This window comes from Schistocerca cancellata, chromosome 7 (genome assembly GCF_023864275.1).
Source record: "Schistocerca cancellata isolate TAMUIC-IGC-003103 chromosome 7, iqSchCanc2.1, whole genome shotgun sequence".
Classification (NCBI taxonomy): domain Eukaryota; kingdom Metazoa; phylum Arthropoda; class Insecta; order Orthoptera; family Acrididae; genus Schistocerca; species Schistocerca cancellata.
The window spans coordinates 213,024,720-213,037,228 of NC_064632.1; the positions used below are offsets into that span (position 1 = coordinate 213,024,720).

Here is a 12,509-nt window from a genome sequence, read left to right on the forward strand (position 1 = left end):
ATTGTTCTAAAGCCAACAAAAGAATTTATGCTAGAATAGTCAGATGGACAAAAACTATGTGGAATGACAATTTAATAAGGAGCTCAGGTAACAAAAAGAGAACCAACTGGAGAATTATAAAGAAAGAAACTTGTAGCTCAGTAAAAAACAAGAGGGCTCAAAAGTCACAGCCCCAAAAATTATTGTGACAAAATGCAATCAATACTTCACTTCACTAACTGAAGGCCTCATTCTAATAAACTGTAAAGGAACAGTCCCACGTTTCTCCAGCAAATCAGTGACTAGACCTGTCAAAAGCGTTAGATGTCATAGGCTGTAACATTCTGCATGAAAAATTAGAAAGACAAGGGGAAAGAGGTACAGCACAGCTCGTTGTGTTTGAACCAAAAAAACCACAGGCAGAAGATATCACTTCAATATGAATTCAACACTAAGAACAAAACAAAAAACAACTCCTCCATTTCTAATGAATTACCAATAAAATATTGTGTACCTCAGGACTCAATCTTAGGTCCAGTGCTCTCATTGATTTATGAGGATAACTCTGTTGAATGTAAGAGATCGCCAAGAACGCTATTTGTCAATGACACCAGCATATTGCTTAATGGATTCATCCCAGAAACCTTGCAGTCAACAGCAGAAAGCTCTATGGAAAGTAAGCTCTGATTGGTAAATACTAAAAAAACTGTGCCAACTTTCATTTATTCCCTCCGTCTAACCAAAGGTCTATTCAAGCACGATTAAAAAATTATCCCCTAGAAAACGTGTCACAAAATTTTTGGGTTTGTGGGTTCAGCAAGACACACACATAAATAAACTGTATAGGAAACTCTTCTGTTTGCTATGGTCTAAGACTAAGAATACAGAAGTCTCCAACAAGCAAAACAACAGTACTGCAGGCGTATTATGCACAATTCCACACACTGCTTTGATATGTGATTATTTTCTGTGGACAAGCAACACACAGCATAAAGGATTTTTGAGTGCAAAAAAGAGCTCTAAGAATAATTTGTGGCCTTAAAAAGACGAAGAGTCCTTTAAGTCTCATTTTACTGAGCTCGGCATTCTGAATGTTCCAAACTTGTTAATTTATGGAACTATCTTGTTCACTGGAGACTACCTCTTGAAAACATGCAAACTACTACAAACCAAAAGTGTAAACAACCATTGTAACAGAGGGAAATCAAATATTCACCAAAAATATCACAGAACTACAGCTTATCACATGAGCATAATTAACATTGGCGTAATACTATGCAATAAGATACCAGAAGAAATATAAATCGTATTATCCAAAATTTAAAATTGAACTAAAGGCATTTCTAATAAAGTACTGTTTCTATCCCATAAAAGAATTTCTGAATATGTAACAAAAAAAAGTTACTTAAAAAGAAAATTGTAAGAATATGTACCTAATTTTAATTTCCTACTATTTGCTCCTTGGTTCATGGTGTGGGTTCCTGTAGTCATGTCCTAGTTCATGAACCACGGGCAACGTATGAGTGGCCAAGTAAGTGGTCCCGACAGTTGGGATACCAGTTACTTTGGAATAAGGCCAGGCATCTCAGACATATTCTGAGCTGTGGTCACCTTTGTGCTCATACAGCAAAGACTACCAAATCCACCGGTTAGTCCCTCAACCGTTAGGGATAAAACTCAATGGGACTTGGGGCAAGTAAGGCTAACAACCTGCTTCCCTGGTACTTTAAATATGATGCTGGCAATAATCAGAGCAAAATGCCTCGGACCTTTGGAAGTGACGGAGTCCCACCTCTAACTGACAAACCAGGGACTCCTAAGATACGACTCGGCAAACAAATGGTAATGAGATGGGGAGCTATTAATGTCAATGGGGGCTACTCTGGGAAGAAGGTAGAGCTGGCAGAGGCTGCAAGTAAGATGGGGCTGGATGTTTTAGCTGTTAGTGACATTCGGGTAAGGGGTGAGAAAGAAGAGGAAGTGGGAGAACACAAGGTCTACCTGTCAGGAGTCAAAGCAGGAATAGCATAATGGGGTGTAGGGCTTTACATCAGGAAAGAAATGGAACCCAGCGTAGTTGCAGTAAGGTATGTAAACGAACGACTGATATGGATAGATTTGACAGTGTCTAGCAAGAAAATTAGGATTGTGTCAGTATATTCGCATTGCGAAGGGACAGATCAAGATAAGATGGATAGTTTTTATGATGCACTCAGTGATGTAGTTGTTAGAGTAAAGGACAAGGACAGTGTTCTGCTCATGGGTGATTTTAATGCCAGGATTGGAAATCGAACAGAAGGGTATGAAAAGGTTATGGGTAAATTTGGAGAGGATATGGAGGCCAACAGGAACGGGAAACAACTCTTGGATTTCTGTGCCAGTATGGGCTTAGTAATCACAAACTCCTTTTTTAAACATAAGAACATTCACCGGTATACTTTGGAAGGCAGGGGAAACAGATCTGTCATTGACTATATAACAGATCAGGAAATCAGGAAGGCTGTGAGGGACACACGTGTATTCAGGGGATTCTTTGATGACACTGACCATTATTTAATCTGCAGCGAAATTGGTATCGTGAGGCCGAAAGTGCAGGAGGTCAGGTCCATATGTAGGAGAAACTTCACGATAAGGAAATCAGGCACAAGTACATAACAGCGATCTCAGAAAGGTACCAGTTAGTTAAATGTAGTCAATTACAGTCATTGGAAAAGGAATGGACAAGGTACAGGGACACAGTCCTAGAAGTGGCTAAAGAATGTCTTGGAACAGTAGTGTGTAAAGGTAGGATGAAGCAAACAGCTTGGTGGAATGACACAGTCAAGGCAGCCTGTAAAAGGAAAAAGAAGGCGTATCAAAAATGGCTACATACTAGAACTCAGGTAGACAGAGAAAGTTATGTTGAAGAAAGAAACAAAGCCAAAGCCAAACAGATAATTGCAGCATCCAAGAAGAAATCTTGGGAAGACTTTGGAAACAGGTTGGAGACTTTGGGTCAAGCTGCTGGAAAACCACTCTGGAGTGTAATTAGCAGTCTTTGAAAGGGAGGTAAGAAGGAAATGACAAGTATTTTGGACAGGTCAGGAAAACTGCTTGTGAATCCTGTGGATTCCTTGGGCAGATGGAGGGAATATTTTGAAGAGTTGCTCAATGTAGGTGAAAATACGATCAGTAATGTTTCAGATTTCGATGTACAATGGGATAGGAATTAGGATGGAAATAGGATCACATTTGAGGAAGTGGTGAAAATGGTCAATAGATTGCAGTGCAATAAAGCAGCTGGGGTGGATGAAATTAAGTCGGAACTCATCAAATACAGTGGAATGTCAGGTCTTAAACGGCTACACAGGATAATTGAAATGGCCTGGGAGTCGGGACAGGTTCCATCAGACTGGACAAAAGCAGTAATCACACCAATCTTTAAACATGGAAACAGAAAAGATTGTAACAACTACAGAGGTATCTCTTTAACCAGCATTGTGGGTAAAATCTTCTCAGGTATTGTTGAAAGGAAAGTGCGAGTATTAGTTGAGGACCAATTGGATGAAAATCAGTGTGGGTTTAGGCCTCTTAGAGGTTGTCAGGACCAGATCTTTAGCTTACGGCAAATAATGGAGAAGTGTTATGAGTGGAACAGGGAATTGTATCTATGCTTTATAGATCTAGAAAAGGCATATGACCGGGTTCCTAGGAGGAAGTTATTGTCTGTTCTACGAGATTGTGGAATAGGAGGCAAACTTTTGCAAGCAATTAAAGGTCTTTACATGGATAGTCAAGCAGCAGTTAGAGTTGACGGTAAATTGAGTTCATGGTTCAGAGTAGTTTCAGGGGTAAGACAAGGCTGCAACCTGTCTCCACTGTTGTTCATATTATATATGGATCATATGTTGAAAACAATAGACGGGCTGGGTGAGATTAAGATGTGTGAACACAAAATAAGCAGTCTTGCATATGCGGATGACTTAGTTGTGATGGCAGATTCGATTGAAAGTTTGCAAAGTAATATTTCAGAGCTAGATCAGAAATGTAAGGACTATGGTATGAAGATTAGCATCTCCAAAACGAAAGTAATGTTGGTGGGAAAGAGATATAAACGGATTGAGTGCCAAATAGGATGAACAAAGTTAGAACAGGCAGACAGTTTCAAGTACTTAGGATGCAGATTCTCACAGGATGGCAACATAGTGAAAGAACTGGAAGCGAGGTGTAGCAAAGCTAATGCAGTGAGTGCTCAGCTGCAATCTACTCTCTTCTGCAAGAAGGAAGTCAGTACCAAGACCAAGTTATCTGTGCACCGTTCAATCTTTCGACCAACTTTGTTGTATGGGAGCGAAAGCTGGGTGGATTCAAGGTACCTTATCATTAAGGTTGAGGTAACGGATATGAAAGTAGCTAAGATGATTGCAGGTACTAGTAGATGGGAACAATGGCAGGAAGGTGTCCACAATGAGGAAATCAAAGAAAAACTGGGAGTGAACTCTATAGATGTAGCAGTCAGGGCGAACAGGCTTAGATGGTGGGGTCAGGTTACACGCATGGGAGAAGCAAGGTTACCCAAGAGACTCATGGGTTCACCAGTAGAGGGTAGGAGAGGTCGGGGCAGACCAAGGAGAAGGTACCTGGATTCGGTTAAGAATGATTTTGAAGTAATAGGCTTAACATCAGAAGAGGCACCAATGTTGGCACGGAATAGGGGATCATGGAGGAATTTTATAAAGGGGACTACGCTCCAGACTGAATGCTGAAAGGCATTAAATGATGATGATGATGATGATGATGACTATTTGCTAAGACTATGTATTACTTCAGCTCTTCTTTGACCTTTCAAATATCAATTGTACAGTTTATGCTGTATAGCTGGACCAATAAAAAAATCAATCAATTGAAACGAGGTCCACATGAAAAAATGGCTGTGGCTTGTACATCACAATATGTGTACTTCAGGTCTTACGAGTGCCAGCAGCCATCTCTGGCAGGCAGTGAGTAACTATTTCAGATGAGTTTAATAATCCTTGACCGTGCATTTAAATGCATGCAAGCTCTTCATAGCACACAACGAAGTAATGACTTTTAATGTGTGCCTTTTCAATTAAATACTGATATCCCATGTGCCCTGCAAGGAGTTGAGTATTCACAAAGTGTGGCAAACAAGCCGGCTAGAGTGACATCACAAGTTCATTGCAGGGAACTATTTCCCTTAGGCCCACATTAAAAGCAGTGTAGTGTTATGAAAGTTTGAAGTCTTCGAACACATTTTGCTGTTAGCACATGCTTGTGTGTGGGCTGTGTTTTGTTGTAAGTGGTGCATTTTCTTTGTAACTTAAATTTTGTTTTGGTGTTATTCTCTTGTTTACATGTTATTGCTACAGTATCATTCTGCTGTAGTGGGCTAAAATGCAATTGTTTTTTGGAGTATCAGTTCTTACCAGTCAAAATTACAAAAATTTAGCTGAAAACTAAAACAATGAAAATTCCTGGGACTCTAAAAACTTCTCGGCTTTGTCCCAGATGAAAAATTCCCATGTTATCCCCAGATTTCCTGGTTGTCCCAGAGTATATACACCCTGTTGATGATGGCCAAAGTAGAATGGATATAAAATGCAGACTGTCAATAGCAAGAAAGGTGTCTTTGAAAAAGAGAAATTTGTTAACATTGAACACAAATTTAAGTGTTAAAAAATCTTTTCTGGAGATATCTGCCTGGAGCATGGCCTTGCAGGGAGTAATTCACACAAGAAGAAGTTAAAAGATTTTGAGATGTGGTGCTACAGATGGATGCTGAAGATCAGATGATTAGATGAGATAACTAATAAAGGGATAGTAAAATGAACTGAAGAGAATATTTCACATTTTGGTTTAGACTTCTGTACAATTATGCAGACAGCGTGTTATAAACTCCTCTTAGTGAAAGCAACCCAGGATTACAGCATATACTGATCCTAATGACAAACTACACTTGTTCTATGATGCTTACTTGTTCTTTGAATTTAGGTAGAGTTGGAGGATTCTTCTGTAAGCTTGGATGGTCTTCAATGCCCGCTTCCACCAAGTAAATTTCTTCCGGGGTTAAAGCATGCCCATAGGTTATAAACTGTTGAAGGAACTCCTGCCGGTCATCTAACCACAGATGTGCATATTCTTGGAACTTTTTACAGTACTCATTAGCCTGTAAGACAATCAATAGTATATTTTATAGTAAAAACTGCATACTTTGCAAACACATCATTATTTATAAAAATCTTGAAATTATTCACTTGTAAATTTGTACCTGGGAAAGTATAAGTACTTATTTCTTAGAGAAGGTGTTATCTTCCTTTTTCTTTATGTGCTCACCTACTACCAAGTGAAATTTACATGTATAACACTGACAGCTACAAGAATACAGAATATTTTGTTAAGTACATATTAACCGACTTATGTTCTCATACGACAATTAAATTACAGCTATCTGTAAAAATGAAAATAACTTGGAAATGTGTTGTGCAAACTGGAAATACATGTATCATGTAGGCCTAAACTATAATTCAAACAGAATCAGTTTTGACCAAAATTTGTCATAATGAAAAATTTAAGTTAAATAATGGGAGTAGTAAAGGCGACAGTGCTTTACAGAACATGACACCACAGAACTGGAAAAACTTTCCCGATGTTCTGTAAAACATTATTTATTTGATCATGAACTGCTTTTCAGCATGCAGAGCGTCAATTTATCAATGACAGGGAAACATCTTTTAACAGAAAACCAACCACACAATGTAGCTCATGAATTTTTATCTACTGCTAAGAAAATCAGAAGGACAATAGTACAGGAAATTCTTGAAATCAATAAATCAAACAATGGAAAATCCAAGATGGAATGTAACAATGTTATGAAAAGGAAGTTGCTACTCACCATGTAGCAGAGATGTTGTGTCACAGATAGTTGCAACAGAAGGACTCTCACAATTAATTGCTATCAATTAATGCAATGAAATGATGCAATTAATTGCACCAATAAGTGTATGACAAGAAAATTAGCTTAAGTTTTGAATGATCAAACAAAATTTCCTTTTCTCTCTCTCCTGAACTAAGTCTCAAGCATTTACATAATTATTTCAGTAGATTATTAAATTTACATTTCAAACTGTTGTTAAACATAATGATTTCTTCATAAGACTTAAGTTTCGTCCGTTTTTGTGTACATTAATTTTTGCACCATAGTAATTTCCTTCATAAATATTCTTCATCTCATCACTTATGCATCTTGTATCTGTATTAGTTATATATGTGCATGTTACAAGTCATTGTATCTGTGGTTGTAACATTAAGTTGTAATCTCTTGATGGCTTAAGAAACTGACAGTGAGTTCATGAGCAAATAAATAATATTTTGCAGAAATTCAGCAGAATAATTGCTATTTAATCACAGCTGAGGTGTCGGGAGAGCAGTCAGGACACACACAAGACTAAAAATGTTGTACAGGTTTTAATCAATGTCTTTCTTCTGAGCTTACTAATACAAAATATACATACACAGTAGTTATGTATATAACTTCCATGGAGGGAGGCATATCCCTGCATTTTCTTACTGATGAATGACACTTGCAACAAAAGTGATTGATGTAGCAAGAAAACAACATAAATTGATATTTCTAATATAAATGGGCAGATTTTGTGTGTTGTTTTATTTGTATTGGACACGTGGTGGGTCATATTGAGAGATGACATGCATCTTCAGCACTTGAGGCAAATTAGCAAGAGGAAATACCTGACTAGGCGCATCAGCAAGTATTCGATAGGTCACCATCCTGGCCTGTAGATGTGCAGACTTCCCTAGAACTGTTACTTCAACAACAGAAAAATGTTAAAATGGAAACTAGATGTACTTTTGAGATATATACACTGATCTTGTGCTTGTATGCTATCTGGTCAAAAGTGTTTGGATACTCATATGGAATGAAGAACCGATCACTAGAGGTCATGAGAGGCTGATTCAGCAGTATAAATGGAGGGAGGGAGTATTGTGTTGTCAATCAGGGAGGCAGTTACTGCAGAATGGGTCAGTCAGAAGAACACAATGACTTCAGATAAGGACTAGTCATTGAATGTCACCTGAGTGAAAATCTGTCAAGTCAGCCATTGGTGATCTGAATGTGAAATGGAAATGAAAAAGAACAACTACAGCTAAATGGAGACCAGGCCGACACGTACTGATGGACAGGCACGGTGGTCAGTGGTTGAACAAAACCACAATCAATCAGCAGAAGGAATCAATCATGAGTTCCAAAGTGCTACCAGTGGCATTATGACAGTGCATACGGAGTTAAAAAGAAAGGGTTACGATGGTCAAACACCTCCTAATAAGCAAAACATTTCTGTAAGCAGTGGTTGGGGTGGTGTAAAGAATGACGCTATTGGACAGTGGATGACTGGAAACAAGTGATTTGGAGTGAAAAATCCTGCTACACCCTGTGGCAATCTGATGGAATGGTTTGGGTTTGGTGAATGTCCAGAGAACGTTACCTTCCATCATGTGTAGTGCCAACAGTAGGTACAGGAGATGTGGTGTTATTGGGGTGTTTCTTGTGGTAATGCTGTGGTCCTCTTACTGTGCTTATGACAAGCTAAACGCAGAAGGAAGTGAACAAATTTTACAATATTATGTACTGTAACTGTCCAAGATGATAATGTGTACTGTATACTGTACAGGAATAGTTCAAAAATAATGATTGATTGTGTCAGTGTGACAATGCACCCTGTCACAAAGCAGCATCTATGAGACAATGGTTTGTCAACAATAAGATTGCTGTACAGAGTCCTGAACTGAACCCAATCCAACTCCTATGGGATGAGCTGCAATGTCGACTTTCCTCCAGACCTCAGTGTCTGACATCACTACTGTCTCTGGTTTTGACTCTTGAGGAAGAATGGGCTGCCATTCCCCAACAGACACTCATTGAAAGTGTCCTCAGCAGAGTTCAAACTATCAAAAAGCAAAGAGTGGACACACCCCATATTAATGTCCATTAAAATGTGTCCAGACACCTTTGATCACATAGTGTATTTAAAATGAAAGAACACACATAATAATTTAAGTCACAAATACTGTGGCAAATGTCCCTAAAATGTGTTGTAAGGGAGATAAATTTTTTTTGCATTTGAAGGAGTTATTACAGTCCACAATTACAACATGGGAGATTCATGGTCATGGTACTGGCACTGCAGCTTGACTGTGGAGTGGGGTGGGGAATGGGGTGTTGTATTGGGTGGAATTAGTGATGGGATAAAGGAGTTTGGAAGGGAGAGGGAGGGAAGGAAGGAATTGTGGCTGGCATCTGGGAGTGTGGCAGGTGCAGGTATCACACAGGATAGTAATGTGGCACTGGTGAACTTGCCTCTGGCATAGGCAGGGGGGACTGCTCAATGATATGGAAGAATGGACTATTTGCAGCTCATTCTGTGTGGAAGTAGTGAAGCCAATGGGAACAGTCTTTCATGCCAATGTGTCCACAATCTGAAAAGTCCCATTTCCACATATTCCCCACAGACAAACAACAACAGTGAAGCCCTTTTCTGCAGGGAGGATGATGACAGAACAGTCTGGATTCAGGTCAAGAACAGACCAGGACTCAGTTTGAGTAAAGTTTCAGGATTCAGTAATATTATTCAGGAAGGATGGGGAAGTGTCACTAGAAGTGAGGAATTCCTGAAATGTCACAACAGGATGATTTTGGACAAGAGGATGATTCTTTAAGGATGTGAGTTGGAATCATTCTAGGTAATGTTTTATGCTCACTTAGCTAGTTTAGAGTTTGAACTGTTTTGTGAAGGAATATTTGTAATGAAGATTTCAAGTGGCAGAAAAATATGTGATTTAGGCAGTGTGGCTGATTTTTGGAGGTTTTTTTCTATCCCTTTACTTTCAAGTATTTATATTAGCAGTTTTTGAAATTTAACATTCTGAATCACAAGTACAAGCCAATCATTTCAACTGCTTATAATCAGATAATAGAGCAGCATTTGCTAGCAGCATAAACTTTGTCCCTATCCAGAGCTAACATAAAAGGGTCAATAATGAATCAATCAGTTATTATATTTTTGTTCAATTTACAAAATTTTTATTAGATTTTTTTATACATCCTGTGCTACCTGCAAGTTTCCTGATTTTCATGGCAGTATTAAGTAATTAAAAAGTTGTAATGCATACCTCATCCATTGCAAGCTGCACATGGCACATCATCTCCTGCCTCATGTCTATGAGTTCTTCATTGGCTTCCAGTTCGTGCTGAAAAATAATTTGTTAAATTAATATATAGTTAGAAATTCAAGAATTAAGAACAATAAATTAGGAATACAACTGTAACAAAAGTAACATTGTATACTTATAGTCTGTGGGCTTACCATTACTTTCAAATGATTTGACTGATTTCTAACAACTTTACTTGTCATTCAAAGATATCTTCTCACATTCCCTGTCACACACAAGTCTCATCTGCTACATGTCAATTTCATTACACTGAAAGTAACCTGTACCAAATTTTAAAAGTGTAAATAACATCACTGTTAGACGTTGAGGTTGAAGGACTGCCAGAGGATAATGGGAAGCATAATATCAGTTCCACAAAGGGGCACAAATCAAGGAAACGAAGTAAGCCTCCTTACCTCAGTCTCCAATAACTCACTGTAGACACATCCTGTGTATGTGCATTTTCTCTAAATCTAAGATTTATCTTAAAGTTATTAAGTTCTCATTCTTTTTTGTGACTATTCCATGAGTGGTCTCCTTTAGTTGTAAAAGTATAACGTCTGTTATGCATCTTGCTGGTATACACATTTTTTCCTTCAGTTGTTTCACTTCATAAGCTGGTCTTAAATGATTTAAACATTTTTTCTTTTGAATGTAGCTGCACATGTTACACTTACATATTTAAAGAATGTGTAATAAAAGTTATTCCACTTGTCAATAAAGTTTTTCTGCTCTATACATAACACTCCAACTTCTCTAAAGATTGTTCACTTATATATTTAATTTCCCTCATCCCATGCATACTGTGTGAATCATATCCCTTTAGTATTTCCACTGTATGACAGAGATGATCATGAAGTGAAGATTTATTACAGTAACCCTAATTATCTAAATCAGTGTAGGCATCATCTATGCAGTTAATAGTGTTTTTTGTCACTCTAGGTCACCAATCAGCTCTATCTGACCTTTTATAGCTACACAGAATTTAAGTTTTCATAATCTTTAGAATGCTTTAATCTTTATGATTTGCTTGGCTGAAATTACATGGTAAAGCTTAGTTGTCAAAATTTGTCATCATAATTAAGTCTTCAGACTCTCACTCTGCATTTTCCTTGCTTAGTGTGTGCAGTAAATATGCACTGAGGTACTGAATATCGTGATGTAGCACTTTAAGAACTATTTATTTTTACTTAGGCTGCATTTAGTTCGAACTTTTTGTTGCAACATGTTATACCTATTGGCCATTATCAGTTTCCCCTCTTATTTAGTATGTTATATGTATCAGTACACAATTTACTAAGAATTTCTGGTTCTTTATATGTAAAATCCAGTTAAAAAGAAAAATGAATATTGTAGAACTATCATAGCTTACATTAATAAAATTAAATTTTTGAATTAGTATACATACTTAATACCTTCAGGAAGCTTGTTGTAGGTGTTCGGATCTAAATACACAATTTCACTTTGAATTCTACAAAATGATGCATACAAAATAGTCTTTCAATCTTCCTTTACCTACAGGAATATTAAATGGTCATAAAAGAATAAAAATCATGGCTAATTAGTGTCAGAAAACTAGTGTCTCAACACAAAATTCAGGTATCAAATCACACAGTATTTTTATTGTTCAATTCTGCATAAAAATGTGGCCAATTCTGGTCTGATTATGTGGAAGATTATTTATGAACATGAATGGATGTGAAATATTCAATCTTTGTAATACTTCTCATTTCTAAGCAGTAAAAAAAGTCAGTCCCAGGTTAAGCTAATTTTAACACTGAACAACATATGTTATAGAACTCTAGTGCTAATTTAATGGATGCACGAGAACAGTAATATTTTTTGTTATTTTTACAGCAGGCTGTTTTCATCCACTGCCAATACTACCATTCTGCCACTTAAATTGTCTTTTTAACATTCACTTACAGGAAATATTAGTTAAAAACAATTTCTAAATAATATGTGGAAGTAAAGTATGGGGTAGCAATAAGTGTGTCACATCCTAAATTTATTTGAAGATTTTCAGAAAAAAAAATGGGAGAAATAAGCAAGTAATGTATCAAAGGACAATTGAATAGGAGCTTTGGACTGAACTGTATTTTCATCACCAGGATACTATGGAAAAACTGAAAATAGTTTGGCACTGTAAGGATACAAAATAATTATAGTGTTTATTGTATAATACCACATCCAAATATGTGGAGCAAAAGTCAATAAAATACCCTAAACTGTTTCTAGTATTATTGTTTTTGTTAATAATTTAAACTATATGGTAAAAATAATTTCACTTATTGAAGCTGCCACTG

General features: G+C 37.2%; 1 protein-coding gene across 1 annotated transcript in view; it reads right to left on the reverse strand.

The window, feature by feature from the left end:
- LOC126092703 (dynein beta chain, ciliary-like) overlaps nucleotides 1–12,509 on the reverse strand; it is an 863,310-nt gene that overhangs the window by 553,100 nt on the left and 297,701 nt on the right. Inside the window, 2 exon segments of the mRNA XM_049908426.1 lie at nucleotides 5,954–6,145; nucleotides 10,165–10,242. Of these exon segments, the coding sequence (XP_049764383.1) occupies nucleotides 5,954–6,145; nucleotides 10,165–10,242 (270 nt within the window).